The 24,816-nt window shown below is 55.1% G+C and overlaps 3 protein-coding genes across 3 annotated transcripts; 1 reads left to right on the plus strand and 2 right to left on the minus strand.

Annotated features, from left to right (window-relative positions):
- Window positions 1-212: 212 nt before the first annotated feature.
- Window positions 213-2,519, minus strand: MARCKSL1 (MARCKS like 1). The gene is made up of 2 exons (XM_008157004.3): window positions 2,264-2,519; window positions 213-1,454 (listed from the first exon to the last, which is right to left on the minus strand). The coding sequence occupies exons 1-2, from the start codon at window positions 2,348-2,350 to the stop codon at window positions 942-944; spliced, it is 600 nt and encodes a 199-aa protein (XP_008155226.1). The 5' UTR covers window positions 2,351-2,519; the 3' UTR covers window positions 213-941.
- Window positions 2,520-21,471: 18,952 nt separating this feature from the next.
- Window positions 21,472-22,937, minus strand: FAM229A (family with sequence similarity 229 member A). The gene is made up of 3 exons (XM_008157003.3): window positions 22,077-22,937; window positions 21,849-21,995; window positions 21,472-21,655 (listed from the first exon to the last, which is right to left on the minus strand). The coding sequence occupies exons 1-3, from the start codon at window positions 22,211-22,213 to the stop codon at window positions 21,553-21,555; spliced, it is 387 nt and encodes a 128-aa protein (XP_008155225.2). The 5' UTR covers window positions 22,214-22,937; the 3' UTR covers window positions 21,472-21,552.
- Window positions 22,777-24,345, plus strand: TSSK3 (testis specific serine kinase 3). The gene is made up of 2 exons (XM_008157002.3): window positions 22,777-22,921; window positions 23,626-24,345. Exons 1-2 carry the CDS (start codon window positions 22,777-22,779, stop codon window positions 24,288-24,290), a joined length of 810 nt encoding a protein of 269 aa, XP_008155224.1. The 3' UTR covers window positions 24,291-24,345.
- Window positions 24,346-24,816: the final 471 nt, after the last annotated feature.

Consider the following 24,816-nt stretch of genomic DNA (forward strand, 5'->3'; position numbering starts at 1 on the left):
ACCAATCCTTTTAAAATTTTAATTTTTAGAGGAAGGGGGAGAGAGAGAAACATTGATCGGTTGCCCCTGGCATGCACCCCAACTGGATTTGATACTTGCAACTTTTTGGTATACTGGACTACGTTCCAACCAACTGAGCCACACTGGCCAGGGCTGAGATGAACCAGTCTTCTCACCCTTCCCCCAGAAGACCACTCATTAAAAAGCACCACTAAAGGGACAACATTTATTCCTTTTCCAAATGTTACAGTAAAACCAGGTGGAAGAGAATGGTTTTAAAAGTTAGACAAAAAAAGAAAAGTACAAATCTGGGATTTGGCCATTAAAAGTTATTTACAACAATGGGAGGGGGAAAAGAAAAAAAGTTGTTTCACATTACAGACCTCCCCCCACCCCAAAGCCTAATACTTGCTTACCAAGTCAAAAAAGAGACACAGTTGATTCACAAGCTGGAGGTTTGAACTTGAGTAAGACATTTATAAAAACCTAGACAGGGGCAGTGTCCTCCCCTAGCCCAGGTGCCACTAGGCACAGCACGAGACTAAAAACAGGGAAGGCTGGACACTCAGGGTTTAGGAGTGTAGGCACCCCACATCTGGCTCAGGGATTTGGGGAGTAAACAAAACCTACTTGGAAAAGAATTGGGGAGGAAAACAATTGCCTTATGTAGGGGTGGGGACGGGGGCAGGAGCATTTCACATCACTAACCTAACTTGGGAAACTGCAAGGGACCATCTTCAACTGGCCTTAAGAGGAAGACCAGGTGGATGATGGGAGAATCCACAGGAGGGAAAGGAGGAAAGGGAACGTGGCTGGGAGGGGGCAGCAGCCCCTTCCTTTCTGGGCACAGGAAGGCAGCCAGGGCACCAGGTCCAGGCAGTGACCTCACAAGGACAGCACAGTTTTTGCAGCTTAGAGATCACCCACCTGTCCCAACCCAGCTACTCATTCTGCTCGCTGGCAGGTGTAGGACCACTCTCTGGCCCCGAGGGAGTGGACAGCTCTGCAGCCTGGGGCCCTGCCTCCTCTTCTGTGTCTCCTCCCTTGGAGGCAGCGCTAGCCTCGGCCCCCTTGGCTTGGGGCTCCTGGCTCTCCGGGGTGGCGACAGCCTTCCCTTCCTGGGCAGTGCCTTCCTCATTGCAGGCACCGATCTCCCCCTGCTCCTGCTCTTCCTCTGTGGGTGAGGAGGCAGACGATTCACCCCCACCCTCCTTTCGATTTCTCTTGAAGGAGAGGCCACTCAATTTGAAAGGCTTCTTGAAAGAGAATTTCTTCTTCTTCTTGGGGGTCTCCTTGGGGGGTACATCCCCCTTGGTCTCAGCTCCCTGGCTAGGGGGTGCTGGCTCAATGGCATCACCAGTGGCCCCGGCTGCCTCCTCTGTTCCGTTCACAGGGGGCGACTCCCCTTCACCCTTGGGGGATAAATCTCCATTGCTTTTCACATGGCCATTCTCCTGCGGGGCAGAGGAGACAGCAGTAAGGGTCAGGACTCTACCCCACTCCAGCCCGCCTCTCATCCCTTCCAGACGACGGGGCTCGACTCATCCTACTGCAGCCTGAGAGGACTGTAGCCTCACCCCACACCGGGATCCCGTCAAACATCTCCCTCCCGGCCTTTCGGGCGCGCTGGGGCCGAGCGCGGAGGCCGCGGCCGGCAGGAGGCGCTGGGGTCCCGAGCCCCCACCCACTTCCCTGGGGCGCGCTCTCCATTCCGCGCAGACCCGCGGCGGCGGCGGGGCCGGGCGGGCCGGGAGCCGTGCCTGCCGAGATTGGGCGGGAAGCCGCCCCGGGGCGCTGTTCTCCGCACCTGGACGGCCCGTTTCCCGGCTCCTGCTTTGTGTAAACGGTCCCCCACCCACCGCAGGCTCTCCCCTCATCCCGACTACCCCCTGAAAAAAGGCGGTGGGCCACCGAGGTTGGGGCAGCGGGTGGAGTGCTCGGAGAGGGTACCCGCCCCGCGGCCCCTGGGCGCCCCCTTGGCGCGGCCCTTTGTTCCCCGCGCGGCACTCGGGGCGGCCCGGGGGCAGCGCCGAGGGCCGGGGCGGCGAACAAAGAAGGCGGCGGGGCTCGGCCGGCGCCCCCTCCCCGCCCCTCCCCTCGCTTCGCCCGCGGGGGCTGCGGCGCCGAGAACAAAGGGACCAGGCGGGGGAGGGGGTTGCCGCGTGTCCCGGGCCGGACAAAGCGCGCGGCCCCGGCTCAGGGCCCTAGAGGGGACGAGGTGCGAGAGGAGGGGGCCAGGGCGGGCCGTGCCCAGCGCACCCACCTGTCCGTTGGCCTTAGCGGGGGAAGCGCCTGCTGCCTCCTCGGCGGTCACGTCGCCCCGGGGAGCCTTGGAGCTCTGGCTGCCCATGATGCGGGGGTCTGCTGGGGGGGCGCCCGGAGCCGCCCCGGGCTCGCGCCGCAGGGGATAACTCGGTGGGGTCGGCCTGGCCGGCGAAGGGGTGGGGCTCGTGCCTGAGGGGGAGGGGTATCGGGGGAAACCGAGCTGCGCCCCCGCTCCGCCCGACCCGATAGCTGCGCCCGCCGCCGCTCAGCTCCGCGCCAGAATGCCGCCCGCCGCCCGCCGAGCCGCCTATATATATGAGCCCCGAGCCTGGGGCGTGGCTGGGCATTTAAATGAGCGCCCAATCGAGGGGCGGAGGCGGGCTCAGGTCGCGCGCCCCACTAGTGCAGTGGGCGATGCTGGAGGTCTGGTCCCCTCGGCCCACATGGCAGGTGGGGTCTGATGAGGAGAGGAGAGAGGCGGGTTCTTGGGCGAGCTGGGCAGAGGGGCGCGCTGCTGGAGGACAGGGGAGAGCAAACATTTCCTCCTCTCACGGCCCACCTCTCAGCACCTGGAGTAGCCCATGGCCTCGGTCCTGCCCTGGCAGTCTCCCCCTACAACTCTTCGGAGGGCTCACATGCCTAGACTCATCACATGCTGGTCGTGAGTTATGCTCCAGAGAATGTGGTCATCGAAGCTGCAGGGCCCCTCGCTAGGATCGGCACCCCCTCGGGCCTGGAGACAGGTGAGAGGTCCCACCCACTTCCCTGAGGGCCTGCTCTAGCCAGCCTGGGGGTCTGACCACATGTTGGATCATTCTGGTCAGACCGGTGAGGCCCCGTTCCTCATCCCTCCTCTCAGTGCTTGGTGGCCAGTCATGCTGAGCCCCACAGACCAGCTCACTCTTGGTCCCTCATGCCCTCAGCTTGGACACCACTGAAGGTGGTCCTGTGACCTTGAAGGGCATCTTCATCTCCATTTGAAAGCTGAGGAGCCTGGGGCTCAAAGACTTGTTACACTCTGTCTGACTTGTCTGGTGCTCGCCCCTCCACACCTGCCCCCCTACATCAGGACTCCCCATGAAGCAGGCAGAGGTACCCCAGGAGGGGGAATCAACAAACTTTCCTGCAGAGGAGGGGTAGGACCTCACCAAGGCTCCCTCCAAGCCTGGACAGGCCATAGGAACCCCAGAGTCCCGGCTGGCCCCAGATGTGTGTTTGTGCGGCTGCCTGCGGTGAAGGGGTGTGTGTGTTGTCACTCTACAGCAGGAAGGGGATGGGGACTGGAGGAAGCAAAGTGCTACAAAAGCAAGGCCGTGTCCTGGACAGCTGGCTCAGCACGGTGTCCATCCTCCCTCCAACCTACAGTGGGTAAGGCTCCCTGGCCTGAGGTGGTCAGGGATGGACATACCCCTCCCCCATGGACACACACACACCCCTGAGAAATCAGCAACTCTAACCGCAGCGTGGGGGTGGAGCGATAGGCTGAGGTGGCTTCTACATTCAGCACTCACTCCTATATCCTCCATCCCCACCCCGAGTTGGATACATAACACTCTCAGCTTCATTAGCACCCTCCCATTTTGTAGACTGGGACACTGAGGTTCAAAAAAGGAACGTGACATGTCCAAGGACACGCAGCACACACCAGTAGCTGAGGGTAAGAAAGAGCCAAGAGACCTGCTAAAATGGCCTGAAGGCTGTAAGGAAACCCCTGGAAGAATTCTCTGTTGAGATCTAGGGCTGCTTGGTCAGAGTGGGAAGCAAGAACTAGCTTTGGGATGGGGGCGGGGGGGCGGGCACCATGCCCTGCTACAGCTCTCATATAACAGTGACTTCTCTGCCCACTGCCAAAGGGATGGACGTAGTGACCTGCATCTCTGTGTTGGCCACAATAGGGAACCCGCAATGCTGCCTGGAGCTACCCACCTGAGCTGGTAGGGCTTAGCTGGAGGGTGTGGGTGAGTTGAGGAGAAGTTGAGGTTAGAGGTTAAGAGCAGATCCCAAGGCTCTTGATTTCCAGGCACTGCCCTTCCGGGGATGAGAGGCAAATTGCTTGGATAATCCCAGGAGGAGAAAGGAGCATCAGAGCTGAAGGACCCTGAGTCCCCAGTCCTCAGGAGGAGCCTGGTCCACAGGGGAGCCCCTGCATTACCCACCAGACATTGCTGGAGGCTGCAGGGAGGGGGATGCCTGGGAGCCCAATCCCTCAGCAAACCTAGGTCCCAGCAGAATCTGGCTTCTGGAAAAAGGAAGAGGTTTAGAGGATGCTGCAGGAGTGAGGGGGTGGGTACAGCAGCCCCCACGGCCTCCTCTGTCCACACTGCTGCTCCTTCCTCCCCAGCTGCTGCCAGCCCAAACAATGTGTCCATTGTTCTGCGCCTCCAGGGGCCTGTGTGCAACTGTGTGTGTCTGTTTCTCTCTGTGTGTGACTGTGTATTGCTCTGTATCTGTCTGTGTGTGAGAGACTCTGTGACTACATGTGTATGTGACCAAGTGTGTACAGTTGTGGTTGTGTGAGTCTGCATCCTTGTGTGACTGTGTGTGTTTAGGGTGACTCTCGGTGACTCTGAGACTTTCTGGGTGTGTGCTTGTCTGTCCTTGAGATTGCTTGTTGCTGACTATTGTCTGACTATGACTGGGTGTATACCTATGAGTGCGTGTGGCTGTGTAGAGGATGTCTATGAGTGTGTGGACGAAAGAGTGAATACTTAGTGTTTGTATGTGTGCTCATGGGTGCTGGGTGTGCTTCAGTGGGTCCCTGAGGCTGAGGTGGCCAGAATCTTTGAGGTGTGAACTTTGGCCAGGAAGAGTGGCAGGGAAAGAAGGAATGGGAAAACAGGGTGACTCCAGGATACATGGGGGAAGGGAAGCTGCAGAGACTAGAAACCCCGTGTTTTCATACATCCCCCCTCTGTTCCCAGCTCTCTGGTAAGGCTCAGACCCCAGCCCTGGTCTGAGAAGCTCCTAGTCCCCATGGACAGAAAGGAATGAATTTCCCTGGCAGGAAGCCTGGGACCTCAGAGAGACGCAGCGTGGGGCTGAAGGTGAAGGAGGGCAGCAGAGAACACGGCCCCATAAAGGAGGCTGGGGGCATTTTGGGATCTCTGAGGGGGGCCCTGTGGTGGGATCAGATCAGATGCCAGGTGAGGTGGGAGTAAGCTCCACCTAGTCAGTGATGGCGGATGGGCCTTCCTAGTCAGGGAAGGCCTGGAGATGGGAGAAGACATCGGCGAAGGGCTAGGTCCCAGTGGAGGCCTCAGGAACGGTGACTGGGCACAGCGCAGGTGGGGTCTGGTGTGGGAAGGAGAGAGGCTCGTTCTTGGGCCAGCCGGGCAGAGGGGTTTCCCAGCCCCAGGGTCCCCATCTCCTTCCGGGAACATCACCTGGACCCAGAGACCTTTGTTCTAGCCCCAGGTCTGCCTCTTCCTGCTCTGTAGCTGTGAGCCAGTCCCCTCTCCTCTTGGCCTCAGTTTGCTTGTCTGTACAGTGAGAGGTTGGGCTCTGATTCAGACTCACAGAGACTGGAGTTCCTTCTGCTCTCACCAAGGCAGAGCGTCAACTGTGAGTCACACAGGCCCTGCTCGCCGGGGTTTCCCACTGAGGGAAGAGACAGGCAGTGCCTTACGGGGAGAAGAAAGACCAGACCAGGATCATGGGCGGCATGGAGAGGGGGCATGGAGGTGGGCCAGGGGATGGAGGAAGAGCTTAGAGCAGGACAAAGGGAGAACGGCAAATGGCTTGTGTGAGGATGTGGACAGAGGGAAAGGCATGCTCCGGAGCAAAGTTCAGGAGACAGGCTCCCTAGGATTCGGTGACGGGCGGGATAAAGGGGGTGAGCGGGGAGAAGGCAGTGATGAAGTTGTCGCCCACATTTCTGTTTGGGGTGACAGCTGGCAAAGCGAATTCTTTGACTGAGACAAGGCATCGGAGGAAAAAAATAATTGTGAGGGGTTTGCTAAATCTAGACTTGTTGAGTTTGAGGTGCCCAGAGGACACTCGGGGAGATGACCAGGACGCTTCAGCACATAGACATGCGATCACAAAGGCCAGGGCCCAGGCTGACTAGAGACCATGCAGGGACAACAGACAGAAGGTTTTAAGTCAGAACTGACCCCACAAAATCTGGGCCTCTGGTCACTGCTTTGAACAGGAGCCACACAACACATGAGGTCACCCAGAAAGTACCAGGGCAGTAAGGAGCACTGTCATTGGAGGGGCAGGCAGCAGGAGGCCCCAGGAAGGAGCCTGGGAGGGAGCCAGCAGAGAGGGGGAGGGAAAACCCCAGAGTACAGAGTCATGGAGACCTTGGGCCACTGGGGAGGTCTTTAAGACTGACACGGCGCTTAAGGGTTAACAAGGCAGGAATGACCAGCAGTAATAATAATCAAAGCTGCTAGCACAGATTACATGCAGCTTCCCATACATTATCTCCAACCACTGAGATATGTAGCATCTTTGTTTCCATTTACAGAGGAAACCGAAGCCCCGAGGAGGAGAGTTTATGTGAGCAGAAGGGAGGAGGTCAGGACTAGCAGAACGCGGTTTCCAGAAGCTCTGCGGAGCAGGGCAATGCTAAGTTCACTTGGAGGCATCCACAAAGGGTTCTGATGCTTTGGGTTTGGGAGGAGCCGTTAGATGTCAGATGTCGGCAGGGAGAGGCAAGGCAGTCACAGGGCTGGCGGCCCCAGTGACGTGAGTCTCTGGCATCCTGGGTATGCTAGGTTCTGACAAGGCAGTCAGGAGGACCCCGGCCTGCAGACTCACTGCCAGTCACTTAGCCTTGAACCTGGGTCTAGATACTGAGGTACTCCAGGGCCTTTATTGGGACCCACCGTGCAACCAGTCACCAAATCACAGGGACAGGGATTCTGAAAGTTTCCTTTCAGAATTTTAGGCAGCCCAGACCTTTATAAAAAAATGATTTTAAAATTTTTCCATGATAATTGACATACATTATTATATTAGTTTCAGGTATACACCCCAGTTATTAGACACAACTTAGTAAGTTACTAGACATAACTTACTAAGTGATCATCCCAATACTCCTTTCCCCTCCCTCGTCCCCTGGTCTCTGTGTGTGTGGTGGGGGGTGGCTGCGTAATGGACAGGGCCCAGGCTGTTTCGACGATAGCCAAGAGGTGTGTATCTCAGTTCACCTACCTATCTCCCCCAGGCTGGATGAAGTCACCAGAAATTCAATCCAGTTTTTCTGGGCTGCCCTGAACCTCTCCCTTCCACCTTCCCTCCCATCTTCCCAACTTTCAGTTTCTTTTTAGATCCTGAGTGTCTTTGGGGAAGAGGTGGAATGTGGATTGCTTACAACTTTCCAGCCAAAATCCCCCACTTAGGGGAAGTCCCTTTAAAAGGGAAACTGAAATTCTCTCCCAGACCAGTCCCCAGTCCCACCCCGTTCTCTCCACACTACTCACCACCTCTCCCATTCAGCCTCTTCCTCCAAATGATCTGGACCCAAATTACTGTTATCTTCCAGCTTTGTGACCCTAACAGAACCCTTCCCCACACTGACACTCACCATGCTCACTCTAAAATGAGGACACTGGGTGCCACTTCAGGTGTGGAAAGGGTTCAGTGAGTTATTGTGTTGAGCCAGTTGTAGTGGTGAAGAGCTGGCTCCATCATATCCTAGTTGTGTGGCTTTAGGCTCTCTCTGAGCCTCAGTTTTCTCATCTGTAAAATGGGAATAACAGTATCCACTTCTTAGGGTTACTGTGAGATAAATGAGCTAGTGCCAGCCAGTAAAGCCTGTAAAACCGAAGTCCTGAGGCAAGGAGCACCCGGGAAATTCAGCCATGTTCCTAGATTCGGTTATATGACATGCCAGGCAAAGGCCTGACACAAAGTTAGCACTCAACAGTGTGCCCATTCCCTTTCCTCTCCTCCCTCCCTGCCCTGGGGAGAGGAGATGAGGGTCTAGGACCACCCTGAGAAAACCTTGAGTCTCTCCATCAACAATCTTCTGGGGTAGGGGGTAGAGGGACTGACCAGGCTGATCCAGACTGACCAGATACTGAATTGTTCAGAGGGATTTGGCTCAGTACCTTCCTTAAATGGTAAAGGATTCTGCCTCTCCCCAGAACCCTGAGGATTCTCTTCCTCTTGTCTTGCACCCCTAAGTGGCCCCCTGGGACCTCCTTTTAGTGGCTTTTCCCAGAAAGACACACACTCTGGAGCCCCCCTCCAGCACATACTTTATCTGTCTGTCCCCTCCCAGTCCATCCACAAATTCCCCTTCCCTTCTATCCGCACCAGGGGCCGGCATCCCGGTGGCCCTCCCCCACTGCTCCAGGTTATGCCTCTGAGAGATTGAGCTCCTGGCCTCCTTTGCCTCATTTTCTCCTCAGTCCACTGAACTTCAGATGTACTGGACTTTTTAGTTCGGAGTGCTGAGCCGCCACCTCAGGGCCTGTGGACATGATGTCCCGCCACCTAGAATGCCTCTCCCCACTTCTCTGCTTGCTGAGTTTCTACTTTCCCCTTAAAACCCAGACCAAACCTCTCCTGAGGACTTTCCGATTCCCCAGGAGGAAGGAATGGCTCTCCCCACCACGTACGCCACATCTCTGGGCTTAGGGTTCCCACTCAGCACTTCTCACATGGTGTTACTCAGTGCTGGGAGTATGAGTGCAGCCTCAGAGTTAGTTTGAGATGCTTATTAGAATGGAGACATAAAAAAAAAAAAAAAAAAAGAATGGAGACATCAGGCTGCAGTTAATGGATCAACAAACCTGGACTTCAGAGGAGTTTTTTTTGGGGGGTCCCCAAATTTGAAGCCACAGGACTAGCCGGGATCCACTAGAGCGGAGTGGCTCCTGAAGACAGTGCTGGGACTCAGTCCTGCGCAGGACCTGGGAGAGTGTGTGGGGGGGAGCCCTGGGACAGGTTCGGGGCCTTGGAACTAATGGAGGGCTGGGGACCACTATCGCCCACCAGCGTGGATCTGAGGCCCCAGGAGGGGACCATGTCCTTCCCCTGCTTTAAACCTGTCCATGTCTCCCAACTTCCTTCTGGAGAATGTCTGACTCCCTACTTTGGCCTTCAAACTCTTTGAAGCAAAAATAAAGTTTTTTCCTTTGACGCTCCAAGCCCAGCTGGCTTCATTTTAGTCCACGTCCACTGGGCTGCCAGTCTCACCATCCCATCAGTGGGATGACCATTTCAGCCTACACATCACCAGACCTTTCTCCATGCCGCCAATTCTGCCTTCACTGTGTGCCGCGTGTGTGCCTTCCTTGATGCTCGCCCATCAAGATTCAGCTCAAGGGACCCCTCCTGAAGGCTTTTCTGGCCCAGAAGACCCTCTGTGCCTCACAGAAACCAATGTCATCGTCCCCCCACCCCCGTGGCATTTTACTGAGCTGAAGTAAACCTCTGCCTTTCTCTTTCTATCGCTGTGAGAGTCTGGAGAGCAGGAGCCAGGTCTGGTTCATCCAGTCTACCCTACTGGGGGGTTCATGGGTGGGAATGGGTGCAGTGGGAATATTGGGGGTGACAGCAGATGCCCCCCAACCCCTGGGGTTCAGTATAACTCCTTGTGTGGGAATGGGGAGAACTGAGAGAGCCACAGAGAGGTGGAAGCAGCTTTATTTGGGCACTGAAGGGCAGAGAGCCCAGGAGAAGTCAGAGTTAGGTCATCTTCACCCTCAGAGAGGGACAGGAGATGGTGCAGTGCTCCCAGGCCAGGCCATCTTTCTGCTCATCCTGGCTTGGCACAAGTCAGCTCCAGGACCATCATGCGATGAACCTGAAGTCTGTCTTCCCAAATCCCTGGAAAACAGGCATCTGTGACACGCCTCTGGACCCACAGGCACAGGGCGTGTAGCTGAGCATGCCAGGCTGCCTGGCCTCACACGCCGCTCTGCCATGAACTAGCAGGTGTCCTTGAGCAAGTCATCTGATGGCCCTGAGCCTCAGTCTCATCGGAGGATAAGGAAAATAATGAAGGTACCCACCTCCCAGGGTTGTGATGAGGCTTAAGAAAGATAATTGAGCCCAGCCAGGGTGGCTCAGTGGTTGAGCATGGACCTATGAACCAGGAGGTCATGGTTTGATTCCTGGTCAAGGACACATGCCTGGTTGTGGGCTCGATCCCCAGTGTGGAGCATGCAGGAGGCAGCCAATCAATTATTCTCTCTCTCATCATTGATGTTTCTATCTCTCTCTCCCTCTCCCTACCTCTCTGAAATCAATACAAATATATATATATATATATATATATATATATATATATACACACACACACACACACACACACACACATATACATATACATATGTATATATATATTTAAAAGAAAGATAATTGAATGCAAAGCTTAAGCATGGTACCTGGCACAGATCAATAAATATTATTTGTTATGATTATTTCTACTTTATCAAGAGACCTGGGTTCTGGTCCCAGTTCTGCCATGTTTTCCTCTCTGGGCCTGCCTGAGTTTCCATCTGTAAAATAGGATGTTGAAGGGTTAAATGAGATCATGGATGTGGCAGAGGCTTCCAAGGTGAATAATTACCTCTGCCCCTCTGAGGTTTATCTCCTGGGGAATGCAGGGGGGTGTCACCCCCCACTCTGGCAGGTCTTTACTGGGCTCTCAGTCCAGGCAGTACCTGCTCCCACAGGGCCAGCCCATCTCCTCCCTTCTGCCCGCAAGGCAGAATGAGAGGAAAGGGCTGGCCAGCAGGGACTGTGGTTAGACAGGACGAAGGACTTCCTTCTGAGCTGCAGGATACTACCCTGGAAAGGAGCCAGAGGTCTTGGGACTGAGGCTCTAGGGGGAGGGGTTGCTTTAAGGCAGTGGTCCGCAAACTGCGGCTCTCAAGCCACATGCGCCTCTTTGGCCCCTTGAGTGTGGCTCTTCCACAAAATACCACGTGCGGGCGCGCACGTACAGTGCGATTGGAACTTCGTGGCCCGTGCGCAGAAGTCGGTTTTCGGCTCTCAAAAGAAATTGCAATTGTTGTACTGTTGATATTTGGCTCTGTTGACTAATGAGTTTGCCAACCACTGCTTTAAGGGAAATGGCCAGGCCAGAATGGTTCAGTGGGGTGAATTAGCTCTGCAGTGACCTTACTTCTAGACACCCTGGAGGGGCCCTGTTTAAACCTGCCCTGTGGATCCCAAGATCACAAAAACAGAGATGGCAATAGGGGTACTTGAGGACAGCCAGCCAGAGGCCAGGGGCCACCCACTAGACATATGCTGTTTCCTCTGTCCAGAACACTTCCCAGGGTCTGGAGTGTTGACCCCCTCATACTGCAGGCCTTGTCAGAGAGTTAACCTCCTCAGTCAAGACTTCCTGACCAACAAATGCATTCATTCAGCATTGACTGAGCCCCAATCAAGAGTCAGGCACTCTTCTAGATCTGGGAACAAGACCAAATCCTGCCCACTACATAGAAAGTAGCATCTGATCCACCTTGTTCTTCTTAAACACAGAACTTTTGATCTCTGACCTCTTTTTATTGTCTGTCTCCCCAACCAGAATATAGGCTCCATGAGGGCAGGGACTTCAACTGCTTGTTTCACTAAATGTGAACCCTGTGACTCAGTGTATAAACCTGACACAAACCACTGAAAAGGGCCCTTGATAAATATTTGTTGAATAAATAAATGGACACAGAGACCAGAGATAGACGGATACACAGAAACTGAGCCATACTGAAAGGTGGATGCAGTCGTTCAGAGATGCGCAGAAGTGTAAGCGTGCACAGACACACACAGGATGACCACCATGACAGTGCCTGTCAGGTGGACCCTGCCTTCCTTCCCTGAGGTCATTCAGCTTAGTCACCCGGCCAAGGGCTGGAGTCACTCCTGATCTAGTTGGTGCCCAAAGTCAAGACCTATCCTGGTCCCAGCACTCCTCATGCAGGGCACAAAGTTGGCATTATTTGAGGAGTCCTGTTTGGAACTCTTATTTTACTTTTTTAGATGTCTTCTGATGAACAGGAATTTTAATATGGTTAAAATATGCTAATCTTTAAAATATGTTGGTGTTGGTATGAGAAAGGCAGGGATAAATAACCCCGCAGAGACCCCCACCCAGCCCATGTGCCTCTTCTTAAAAAAAAAAATAAATATATATATATATATATATACATATATATGTGTGTGTATATAATATATATATACACACATATATATTGATTTCAGAGAAGAAGGGAGAGAAACATCAACGATAAGAGAGAATCATTGATCAGCTGCTTCCTGCACGCCTCCTACCGGGGATTGACCCCCGCAATCGGGGCAGGTGCCCTGACCGAATCCTGACCTAGTTCATAGGTCGATGCTCAGCCTTCTGAGCCACACTAGCCGGGCCCACATGCCTCTTCCATTTCAGCTCAACTCCTCCAGGTCCTGAAGTCTGCAGCAACAGTGCACCCACCTCGTATTCAGGCCTTGCCCCGCCCCAACCCTCCCCTAGGCCCCGCCCCCACAACACGCCCCTCTGTGGTCTCCCCCTCTCCGGCCCCGCCCCTTACCGGTTCTCACGGGCGCAGAGGAACTAGATGTCTCTTCCTCTTGCCCAGGAATTGGTAGTTAATATTCTGCCACCGGTGCGTCCAGCTGGAGGGCGGGAAAATTTGGCAGACAAGATGGGAGGAAGGCTCCCCTACTCCCCCCGGGGCTCCGCCCACTCCGCCTAGCCCCGCCCCTTACCCGCTCTCAGCCCCTCAGGTTCCGCCCCTTCCTCCCAGTCCCGCCCCTCCTCCCGCTCGCAGGAACCGTCAAGCCCAGCCCATCCAACTCCTGACTGGCTTCTCGGCGGTGGGGATCCGCCCCTTCTCACAGACCCCGCCCCCGGCGATAGGCCCCGCCCCTCTCCCCCTGGTCCCTCGCTCACGTGAGGCGCGGGCGCGCGCCGTAGCAGCTGGGCCACCGCGCGGAGGGGATGTCCGCCAGGCCCGTGGCCCCCGGCAGCAGCAGCAGGTTGCGCGCCGGCCAGCGCCAGGCGGCGCCGGGCGGGAGGCGGCGCTGCGGGCTCAGCCAGTAGTCGCCCAGACTGCGGCGGGCGGCGGGCGCCGGCAGGGACGGGCCCCGGCAGCCCCAGAAACACAGCTCCTGGTCCAGGCGGTGCGGTGGCGTGGCCCGGGGTCGCCTGCGGGGACGTGGGGCAGCGGTCACCCCAGGAGGGGGAGACGAGCGGGGAGGAGGGGCCGCCTCGAATCAGATGAGACGAGGCAAAGGCGGGGTTCACTCCTGGTCCATTCAGAGGGACTGGGAGGGGGATTGGAGGCTCCCGTCGGGGTCTTCCCACGGGCCTGGCCCTCCTTCCCCCACCTGCCAGACCAGGGCCCCGGATCCTGCCAGCGCCATCCCCCATCCCCCTCACCGGGAAAGAAGAAAATTCACCACGAAGTGGGCAGTCTCGGTGAATAGCATGGTGTCCAGGCCGCCTGGCCCGGCTTCGGCCTCTTTAATACCTGCCCCGGCGTGGAGGGGGCGGGGGCCTGAAAGCCCATAGTCCCCCTGGGCCCGGCTGTTTTTAGCAGGAGGCCTCAGCTGGCAGGGTGGGGTGGGGGCAGCGCCAGCCCCTCAGGCGGGGTCCAGTCTGTTGTCTGACTTCACCAGCCGCTTTAGTGGGAGAGAGCTGGTCACCAGATCTTCAGCATCCCCTGAGACACTTCCCCAGGACCGGGGTCAGAAGGGCAAGGACAGGCAGAGGCAGCAAGAGGGGGCTGAGGGCAGGAAGGTCAGCTGCCGGTTGAATAAACCCCTGTTCCACTCCAGCCTCCACTCTCACACCCTGGTGGTGTGCTCAGGTAGAACCCACACCTCAAAAGGCCTCCCTGCTCCCAGGTTTAGGAGCCCCGCTCGGCCCTTTAAGAGCCTTTTCCCCTTGCTCCAGGGCACTCTTAAATGTCAGAGGCTCTCAGCCAGCTGGAGTTCAGGAATTGTTATCTAGTTCAGGAATTCGTTTCTGGGAGCTTCAGGACCCCTAAACTGTCTGCAAAGTTCCAAACACAAGTATATTTCTGGAAAGAATCTAGAAAGGGTTCCTGACTACCTCCCCTCCCCCTAAAAAAGTCCTCAATCTGGTCTAACCCACTCTTTGCAGAAAGGGAAACAGGTTCAAAGAGGAGTAGAGAAAAGCCAAAAGTAAAACCCTGGCTTCCTACTACTCTGTTTGCCCCCCACCCGCCAGCCCCCCTCAACAAAGAGGGAGATAACTCTTCTGTGCCCTTGTCCTGCTCAGAGCATGGGGTTCAGGGCTCAGAGCCCTCAACCCCTTGGGATCCTGAGGAACGTTCTGGCCCAGCTCCCTTTCCCACACTGCCAGTTTGGGCTATTTCCCCCCCAGTGACTCATACTGGCTGCTGGGGAGAGTGGGCAGCTGTTTTGAGCCCCCAGAGTCCAGCACAGGTCCTGACTTGCCCTCCCCAACTTCAAATTGTGCAACCACATTTGGGGACTTATCTCTTTTTCTTCCTTAGGGAATCTCCTCTCATTCCTTCCCCTTTCTTTCTCTCCAACCTTCCCCTCCCTGACGGCTCCTTCCCAGCCACAGGCAGGCTGTAGTCCTTCCTATCTTTGAACAAGAAAGAAGAAAGCCCTCCTTCAGCCCAGTGTCCTTCTCTAGATCCCTGCACAGCCAACATGCTTGGAAGAGTTGTGTGCACTCCCTTTCTGCCTCCGCACTCACACAGTGTGGCTCCCGCCCCCACCTTTCCTCACCAAGGTCACCGCTGACCTCCTTGTGGCTAAATCCAAAGGATGCTCTCAAGGCTTTATCTCACTTGACCTCTTAGCAGTGGTGGCTTCGGCACAGTCACATACTGTCTCCTGTTTGGAGTACTTTCGTGTCCTTGTTTTTCTGGACACTGCACTCTTGGTTTTCTTATCTTACTGATTGCGGCCACATGGCAAATTTCTCATCCTTTGCTCACTGCCTAAACATAGGTGTTCCCGGGCCCTCTGCCGTCAGTCCCAAGGGAATCTCATCTCATCGGTTCCCATGCCTTTGGTGTCCACCTGTGTCAGACTCACTTCTCTCTTTCAGCCCTGACCGCTTTTCCCTGCTCCACACCTGTCTCTTGGACCCCTCCCCCTAGATGTCCCACCTCACAGGAAACACGCCCAGCCCCTGCCCTTCCTCTTATGTTCCCCGGCTTGGCCCTCTCCGCAGTTGCCTGAACTAGAAATCTGGGCTTGGTTCTATACTCTTCCCTTTCGATGTTCAAGGAGCTGCAAAATCCTGTCCTCTCTGAGACACATCCAAGTCCCATTGCTTCTCTCCATTTCCTCTGCTGACACCTGGTCCCAGTGCCTGTCGCCTTGCACCTGGGAGGCTGCAGCAGCCTCCTGACTTGTCTCCTGCTGCCACTCTGGATCTCTTAGGTGGTCTGTTCCCACAAAGCAACCAGGGTTGCCTGTCCAAACATGAGCATGTCCCTCTGCACAGTGTCTTCAGCAAAAAGTTCACCCATGGCACACACCAATCCCAGTGCTGGGACATTTCCCACCCCTAGGTTTTTGCCTGGGTAACTGCTTTTTTTTTTTTTTAATATATTTTATTGATTTTTTACAGAGAGGAAAGGAGAGGAATAGAGAGTTAGAAACATCGATCAGCTGCCTCCTGCACACCTCCCACTGGGGATGTGCCCGCAACCAAGGTACATGCCCTTGACCGGAATCGAACCTGGGACCTTTCAGTCCGCAGGCTGACGCTCTATCCACTGAGCCAAACCAGTTAGGCATGGTAACTGCTTCTTATCTCAGTTCCAGTGTCAGTTCCCTAGGGAAGCCATTCTGGACACCCCCAGCTGGCTCTGCTTTTCCTTCTCCTACAGCACTGTGGCCTCTGCTCTGTGGACTTCTCAAGCAGCCATTGGCTAGCTAATCTAATCTGCAGACATTCTACAAGATCCTTAGCCCTCCCATTTTAGGCCCTGGGGGTGTCAGGATGAATATGTCGCAGCCCCCTGCCCTCACTGAATCCATATCGAAATGGGCTAGACAGCCATTCAACAGGGATTAAAGAATAGAGTAAGCACACAATGGGATAACTAGGTGCTATGGGAGGGCAGAAACAGGTGGGCAGAGGAGCCTTCTTTGAGAAGTGACAGTTGGTGGAGATCTGAAGGGTCAGTGGGATTGGAAAGGAGGCCATTCCAGGCAGAAGGACCCGTGTGCTTAAAGGTGGGAAAAAGGTTTAGTGAAGAGCTGAGGGGTGTCCAGTGTGGCTGGACAAGTGATGTAAAGAAGCCATGGATGAGATTTAAATAGGAGAATGACATGGCTGGGTTTGTGGTCTTTATAAAACAAGTCCAGACTGGAGGAATCAAGCGAGGAAGAAATCAGAGGGCCTGGTTAGGAGACTGCTGGAGTAATCCAGATGAGTAGCAACGAGGGCTTGATTTGGAGGGGTAGCAGGATGGACTGTGGTCATCTGGACTGGGCTTGGGAAAGAGAGAGGGAATGAAAATGATTCTGGTGCCCTACCCCAAGGGTGGGTGGGGAGAGGCCATGGGAGCTGGGCCACCCATATCCCTGTGGTGTCCAACTCACTGATCTACCTGGTTTGGGGTTTCCTGAGTCTTCCCAGGGGCCCTCATTCATCATTTTTCCTAGAGGAGCAGGTGGAGGCCCAAGAGGAAGAGGCTGCTAAGAAGACCCAGATGAGGCAGAGGGGAGGACAAAAGGGAAGTTGGGTCAGAGTCCAGATGTGATGGGGTTTCAGGGAAAGTGATATTTGGGGTTTCCTCAGAGTCTGGACATTCCACTGTCTCTGGCTCCACTCTGACCCCCAAATTCTGAAATGCTCAGTCTCTGGGACCCAGTCCTTGGAAGTCTCAGGAGCCTTCTAGGGTCTGTGAGTCTATATCTGAAGGTCCATCACCCCCTGACAGGCCTCCAGGACTCTGGACAGTCCCTGACATCAGTGTGCACTTCACACGTGCCCACTGCCTGCACGATTCTCCGGGACTGGGATCCTCACACTGACCCTGGAGTCCCCCAGCTTATGTACCCGCATTGTACATAGGAGACTTTCAGGGTTTAAGGAATTTGCTCAAATTCACACAGCTAAAATGAGGCAGGAGGAGGATTGGATCTAAGGTTTGACTGGCATCAGAGTCTGTGCTTTTAACTCCAGAACTATTTTAAGCCTGTCGACCCCTGGTTGATTGGCTCAGTAAGAGGAGAAGGTTTTATGGGAACTTGCTTGTGGTTGGGGTGGCTGCCCCGGTTTCATATCAAGCAATGGGAAAAGATGGTGCTGACGTCAATTGTTGCCATAACGACACAGCAACCCTTCCCCTGCCATCTCCATGGTAACCTGGGGGTCCATCTGTACTTCACCCCCTCCTTCTAAAAGGGAGTCCTGAGGGAGGGGCTGGCTAATAAGGTGTCTGAGAGAATAAGGGAAGGCGGTGAGTCAAGCATCCCCTTTGCCCCGGGCCCCTCCCCATTCCTCAGGTCCAGACAATAAGGCTGGGATCTGGGATCCTGCTTTGGGATCTGGGGACAGCTTTACCCTATAGGGTGAGGGAGGCAGCTCTGCTTTTACCACTCGGGGATTCCCCTGGAAATGCCCCCCTACCAAGTTTGTAGGCTTCTGAGCAGAACTGCTGGGAAGCTGGCAGAGGGAGGCAAGAGGGATTCCCCAAGCCCCTCCCTGGCTGGGCATCACCCAGCCCCTGGGGACTTGGCTGGCCGGCTCTCTGCTGCCCCTTGAAGCCAACGGTAGGAGCGGCATCAGCCTCTCGGTCTTCAAGGCTAGCTATTCCTGCCTGGTGCTGTACTCACATGACTTTACTGAAACCTTCCACCAGGTGTCATTAATCTCGTTTTACAGATTTGGAAATGGAGACTCAGAGAGGCTAAGTAACTAGCCCAAGGTTGCACAGCTTGTAAATGGTAGTCAGGACTCAAACCCAGGACTAGAATTTAGGCCAGTGACTTTTTCAGTGGGAAAGAAGCAGCAGCGGCCGAGGACAGAATGGAGAAGATGAGAAGTAGGAGAGAGACGTGATCCAGATTGGAGCCTGTTGTGCTCCCTGTCACCTACAGAACAAAGTTCCAGCTCAGTGTCTCAATCCAGCTTCTCTTCTGTGAATTCATTCCTGGATCCCCTGAATTCTGAGCTCGGCAAGGGCAAGTGATCAGATTCAGGCCTGGGCTCTCAGCACCGGGTGTGGCCCGGTAGGTACTGGTGAAAGTTGATTGAATTCCTTGAACTTGCCCTGCACTTTTCTGCCTCCTGCCTTTGTCCACAGCGTTCCTTCCACCTAGAATGCCCTTACTCATGGACATTCTAGAGCTTACTAGCTCCAGGGTCTGGCCCATCGGCAAGGGGTGTGTCTGGAATCTTTGCATCCCTCACTATCCAAGCACATGGGATGAAGCAATATATATATTGCCCCAAAGATACATAGATAGATAGATAGATTTTTTTTTTTTAAGGAAAGGAAGGTTGAGAAGATGGGACAAAGGAAGTAAGAGAGATGGGAGAAAGGAAGATGGGAAGGATTCAGCATTATGGGGCTGGCAAAGTCCAAAGAACTCAGCCAGTGCCTTTTTTTTTTTTTTTTTTTTTAATCAGGGGGGAAAGGGGCCCTGAGGGAAGAGCCTTGCCTGAGTGAGGCCTCCTGGTAGTTGATTGGTAGGCTAGGCCATGTGAGTTCTATGAGGGCCAAGGCCAGTGCCGTTCAGGTTCACCACTGAATCTGCAGTGCCCTGCACAGGCCTGGGACCTGTATTGTCTGTGCCAGGGACAAAGCCTGAACTAGAACCCAGAGGCCTGACACCCGGTCATACTGTCCACGGCTCCTCATTGCCAACCCGGTCATACTGTCCACGGCTCCTCATTGCCAGAGAACAGAGTTGTCACCCTGACCCCTGCCACTCTCTACCCCTTCTTTTCTGGCCTCTTTTACTCCAGGCATTCCAATCTTCCAATCTTTGCATAAGCTGTCTCTGCTCCTGGTTTGGTTTTTTCTCCATCTTTACCCATTATTTTCTGGTGATGCTGTCAATCACCTGGCTGTGCTTACCTACACCTCAAGGAAAGGCTTACCTATGGCCAAGCCTGTTGATTACCGTCTCCCACCTTCTTGGCAATGGTAATTGGCCCAAGGTGTGTACACATGATTTAAGAAGGGCCAATTGCTGTCCCTCTACGGGTAGATATACAGAGACTGGGAGAAAACATCTCTCCCTTCTGGGGATTTCTAAGCTGCTTTCGGACGTGCTGCCTGCCCAGGAGATAATCTGGGATGAGAGAGGAACAATGGGGCAGTCCTGGTGGGATTGAATCCTTGGTTATAGCCAGATAGATGCCCTGGCTCCTACAGTTCTTGCTTTAATCACTAGCTTATATCCTCACAAGGCACTTAAAATAAGTAATTTCTTTTTGCTCAAACTAACTTCAGTTGCTCTCAATGGTGAGACCCCACCAATACAGAGCCTGATAACCTTTTTTTCTCCCTTAAAATGAAAACATCCTGCTAAGGAGGGTGAGTACCGTTTACAGGGAATGAGGTCCTTTTTCTGCAGAGCAGCAGCATGGGTTGCTAGGCTTCAGAGGGCTGACATTAAGTTTGGTGGGGATAGAGACAGCTGGATTATTCCATTTAACAGAACTGAGAATCCCTGAGGGGTTTTCCAGGAGGTACGGGTGGAGGAGGAGAGCAGTGAAGGAGGAGAGAAAAGCCAGCACTAGTGCCTGATGCCAGGGGTTATTATGGTGGAGGGAAAGATAGGTGTGGGGGGCTTTCAAGTACCAGAATGTCTTAAAGCAGCGGTCGCCAACCCTTTGGACTTCACGGACCACCGGTTAGCGACCACTGTGGGATTCTGAAGTGCTCTGAGGACAGCTTGGCCTTCTTCCCTATGTGATTAGGGGAGGGAAATTAAGTCAATTGTACTTAGATCTCAGGAGACAGGAGACTGAATCTGATCTTTGGCTTACATATATTTTTCCAATCCTATGTAATAAAGAGGTAATATGCAAATTGACTATCACTCCAACACACAAGATGGCCACCCCATGTGGTCAAAGATGACCACCTCCATGTGGACACAAGATGGCTGCCACAAGATGGCCGGCAGGGGATGGCAGTTGTAGGCGATCAGGCCAGTAGGAGAGGGCAGTTGGAAGGGACCAGGCCTGCAAGGGAGGGCAGTTGGGGGCAACCAGGCCTGCAGGGAAGGGCAGTTGGGGGGGACCAGGTCAGCAGGGGAGTGGTTAGGGATGATCAGGTTGGCAGGCAGAAGTGGTTAGGGGCAATCAGGCAGGCAGGCAGGCGAGCAGTTGGGAGCCAGCAGTCCTGGATTGTGAGAGGGATGTCCGACTGCCCATTTAGGTGGGATCGGGCCTAAACGAGCAGTTGGACATCCCTCGGGGTCCCAGATTGGAGAGGATGCAGGTTGGGCTGAGGGACACCCCTCCCCCCATGTATGAATTTCGTGCACTGGGCCTCTAGTATTAAAATAATACAGGTTCATTAAAGCAAAATTGGAAAGTGGAAAATACTTGTTCAGCTTAATTACTACACTTCCAGGCAACTTCCTGTCATGGCCCTCAATAGCTTTTAGGGCATTGAGTTTGAGGACACAGGAATATGATAGCATCACCTATCAGTTGGGGGACCTTAGGCAAGGCTCTCAAGGCTCAGTTTCCTCACCTGTAAAATAGGAATAAGAAATCAGTTTTTCAAATGACCTATTTCTCAATCTTTTTCTGGTCCCACCGGTTCTAGGAGAAACCAAGGGTCACAATAGAAGAGGCAGCCCCTAACTCTTCCACCAAAACCAGAGATGCCCAGGGTTACAAAACAGCAGGTAGCAAAACCGAAGTGCATCTTGGGAGAATTGAATGAGCCTGGTGTGGGGGATCATTCTCTTTATTCAAGTTGTCTGCCCATCCCCTCCAGTCCCCAGCTTATCTAGGCCCGGGAGCACAGCAATACAACTTTCACTGGAGACCACGAGAGGGATGGGGGAGAGAGGAGCATAAGGGGAAAGGGTCCGAGAGGAAAGGCTGCCAGAGAAGCGGTCATGCATGACTAGCAAGAAAAGGGGGAAGGGTGGGCACCGGGCCGGGAGAGCCCTGGGGCTGGCGGGATCCAAGGGAGGAGGCAGCCTAAGGGAAGGCACTATGGGATGAAGCAGAGAAGTCCGCGGCCCGATCCGACGGGACAGACATACACGGCCAGCCCGGAGTGGAAAGAACAGTTTATGCTGTGCTTTATTAAAATGTGCATCATTCTTTATTTTAAAATGTGCATCATTGTCTCATGCTCGGCGCGCGCGACGTGCGAGGCGCACTCAGGTGGCGCGGGCCCGGGGGCTCCCGCCCATAGCCAGGTAGACGTCGATGGGCACGTGCAGCAGCGTCAGGCAGTGGCAGCCCGGGCAGCGTCGAAGCGGCCTGAGGAAAGCGGGGCGACAGGGGGCGCTGTGGGGGCCTCCCCGGCGGAGTGCACTTGGTCTCCGAGGGGGGGCGTGGATGTGGGGCCCTTACTGGGGGCGGCTGTCTGGGGATGGCTTTTTTGCTCAAGACCCTCTGGGACAGGGACGACCCGAGAGCGCAGGAGGGACCGCGGGGGAGGGCGCCGGCTCACCTGACCCGGTTGTGCTCCGTAGCGACCGGCTCTGGGTTGTCCTGGGACTCGGGGGTGGCGGCAAGGCCAGGGGAGTCTCCGGCCTCAATGGGAAATCTCCGACCCTGAGGGGGCTCCTGGGCACTCATGTCCAGGCCCCGGGTCGCTCTGCACGGGGAGGGCCGGTCAGGACGCCTCGGGGCCGCCGGGCGCTCCCTCCCCGCGTCCGCGCCCTGGGCCGTTCCTCACCTGCTGGAGGCCGAGGCCAGTCCCAGGCTGGACGCAGCTGCCTGAGTCCTGGCCGCGGAAGGACGCTCCGGTCCAGGCGGAGCCGGGCAGGTGTCTGCGGCGCGTGCGGACACGGGCGTCGAGGGGGAGGGCTGCATTGTGACCCGGGCCTGGCGTGCTGACCTCACAGAACCCGTTCCTCCCGCCGGGGAACCCTCCCACCGCCCAGCACCCACCGGGAGCAGGAAGCCGGTGGGTTCTTGCCATGGCGCCTTGAGACTGGGCGGCGCAGACCCCCGGCAGCCCGATGGGGGCGCGGGCGGCTACAGCCACCAGTGGCGTCCATGAAAAGGAGCCTGGCGTTCCGGGCGGCGCGGACAGCCGGAGGGCGCCTCCGCACCAGGCTGGGCTGCAACGCGCCGCCGGGCTTGGGGGTGGGGGCGCAGCGATGCTTAACCGGGGCTGGGTTTGGTGAGGGCAGAGGGGCACTATCCATTTTGGCCAAGGGTCACACTACATCTACATCACAATTGGGCTGGAGTTTAAAAATGTCTGGCCCTCTCCCTCCCCACCATCTGCGGCTGAATGTTCTAGCGATAGGGGCTGCTGTGGATGAAGTCCTTGGGGAGAAAAGGACCCGGCCAAGGGCTATGGTGGAGTAGAGCTGCCTCACAGAGGCAGCATGAGCTGAGAGGGTGATAGGAAGGAGACGCTAGACAGCATGGAGGACTTTCTGCTCTCCAATGGGTACCAGCTCGGCAAGACCATTGGGGAAGGGACCTACTCAAAAGTCAAAGAAGCATTTTCCAAAAAACACCAAAGAAAGGTGGCAATTAAAATTATAGACAAGATGGGAGGGCCAGAAGGTGAGCTGGGGCCCCTTGGGAGGGTGGGGGGGAGGGCTGGCGGACGTGGGTGGGGGCCTCCTCCAGCCAGAAGGACCACTCCTCTTCCCCTTTAGACTAAAACCAAGGGAAAGCAAGAGGGACTGTGGCTCTGGCGTAGGTCAGTGGGGAACAGAGGGATGCTGGGAGTCCAGGAACATCACACCTTCCAAAACCTAAGATTAAATGGCAGGGGGTGAAGGGTCCTCAGAGGCAGAACCTAAGCCCATCAGGGGAACAGAGATCAGCGGAGGAGGCATGATCAGGGCTACCAGAGGGCAGGGGCTGGTGTGGAGGGGGTGGAGATGGGAAAAAGACTGGGCTCATGGGAAGAACTGTGGGTCAGGAGGCAGGGGTGAGAGGCGCTGGGTGACACACTGTGGGCAAATCGGGCCTCAGAATATGAGTGTCAGTGGCTCTTGGATATCCATGGTCTCACAGGCTGCTCCCAACAGTCCTTGAGGTTGGCATGTAGTTCCTTTGAATAATGTATTAACTACAAAGATAAATATTCTTTGTACAGTCCAAGCATCTAGATGTTTAAAACTGTTAAAGGGAACTTGACATTGTGTCTAGAAGCACCAGCCCGACATGGTGGGCAGGCAGACACATGTTGGAGGGCAGGAGACGGGAGGGAGGAGTTAGGCTCTTCTGGACTGATACCTCCTTTCCCCTGGTTTCCTCAGAATTTATCCAGAGATTCCTGCCTCGGGAGCTCCAGATCGTCCGCACCCTGGACCACAAGAACATCATCCAGGTGTACGAGATGCTGGAGTCTGCCGATGGTAAAATCTACCTGGTGATGGAGCTGGCCGAGGGAGGGGATGTATTTGACTGCGTGCTGAATGGGGGGCCTCTGCCCGAGAGCCGAACGAAGGCCCTCTTCTGTCAGATGGTCGAGGCCATCCGCTACTGCCACGGCTGTGGCGTGGCCCACCGGGACCTGAAGTGTGAGAACGCCTTGCTGCAGGGCTGCAACCTGAAGCTGACTGACTTCGGCTTCGCCAAGGTGTTGCCCAAGTCACGCCGGGAGCTGAGCCAGACCTTCTGCGGCAGCACAGCCTACGCCGCTCCCGAGGTGCTGCAGGGCATCCCCCACGATAGCAAGAAGGGTGATGTCTGGAGCATGGGCGTCGTCCTCTACGTCATGCTCTGTGCCAGCCTACCTTTTGATGACACAGACATTCCCAAGATGCTGTGGCAGCAGCAGAAGGGGGTGTCCTTCCCCACTCACCTGGGCATCTCGGCCGAATGCCAGGACTTGCTCAAGCAGCTCCTGGAACCAGACATGATCCTCCGGCCTTCGATCGAAGAAGTTAGTTGGCATCCATGGCTAGCAAGCACTTCATAAAAGCAATGGCAAGTCCTCCCCAATAAAGCAGGGGAGAAAGCAAACCCAAAAACCCGCTTCTGAACTGGTGGTATATATTTTACACTGTAAGTTTACTTATCCTAAACCTTACCTACACCCTCCCCGCCTGACTTTTCTTTCCCTTTAAAGATCTTCATGGAACCAGAGGGCCTCATTCAGACTTCCCTTTTATTATGACTGACAAGTGATTTTCATACGGGCATTTAACTCAAGTTAATTAAATTAGACCCCAGAATCATACATATACGGGGGGGTGAAGGGGAGAACAATGACCAAGAGCAATTGGAGCCACTGTTGTTGCAACTTCCTTTCCAAATAAAAGCAGAAGCACTGGGAATGCAGAATTGGCCTCTTGACTTCTAGTCTTGGTGAGAAGCCTGTTGGGAGTCCTGCCCCTTCTCATTCCAAAGGCCAGGCTGAGTCTGAGACGAGGACAGGGACTTCCTCAGAACCCAGGCCACCCCCCCTTCCTCCCTCTCCCCCACCCCCACCCCAGATTCTAAGC

This window comes from Eptesicus fuscus, chromosome 9 (assembly GCF_027574615.1).
Source record: "Eptesicus fuscus isolate TK198812 chromosome 9, DD_ASM_mEF_20220401, whole genome shotgun sequence".
Lineage (NCBI taxonomy): Eukaryota > Metazoa > Chordata > Mammalia > Chiroptera > Vespertilionidae > Eptesicus > Eptesicus fuscus.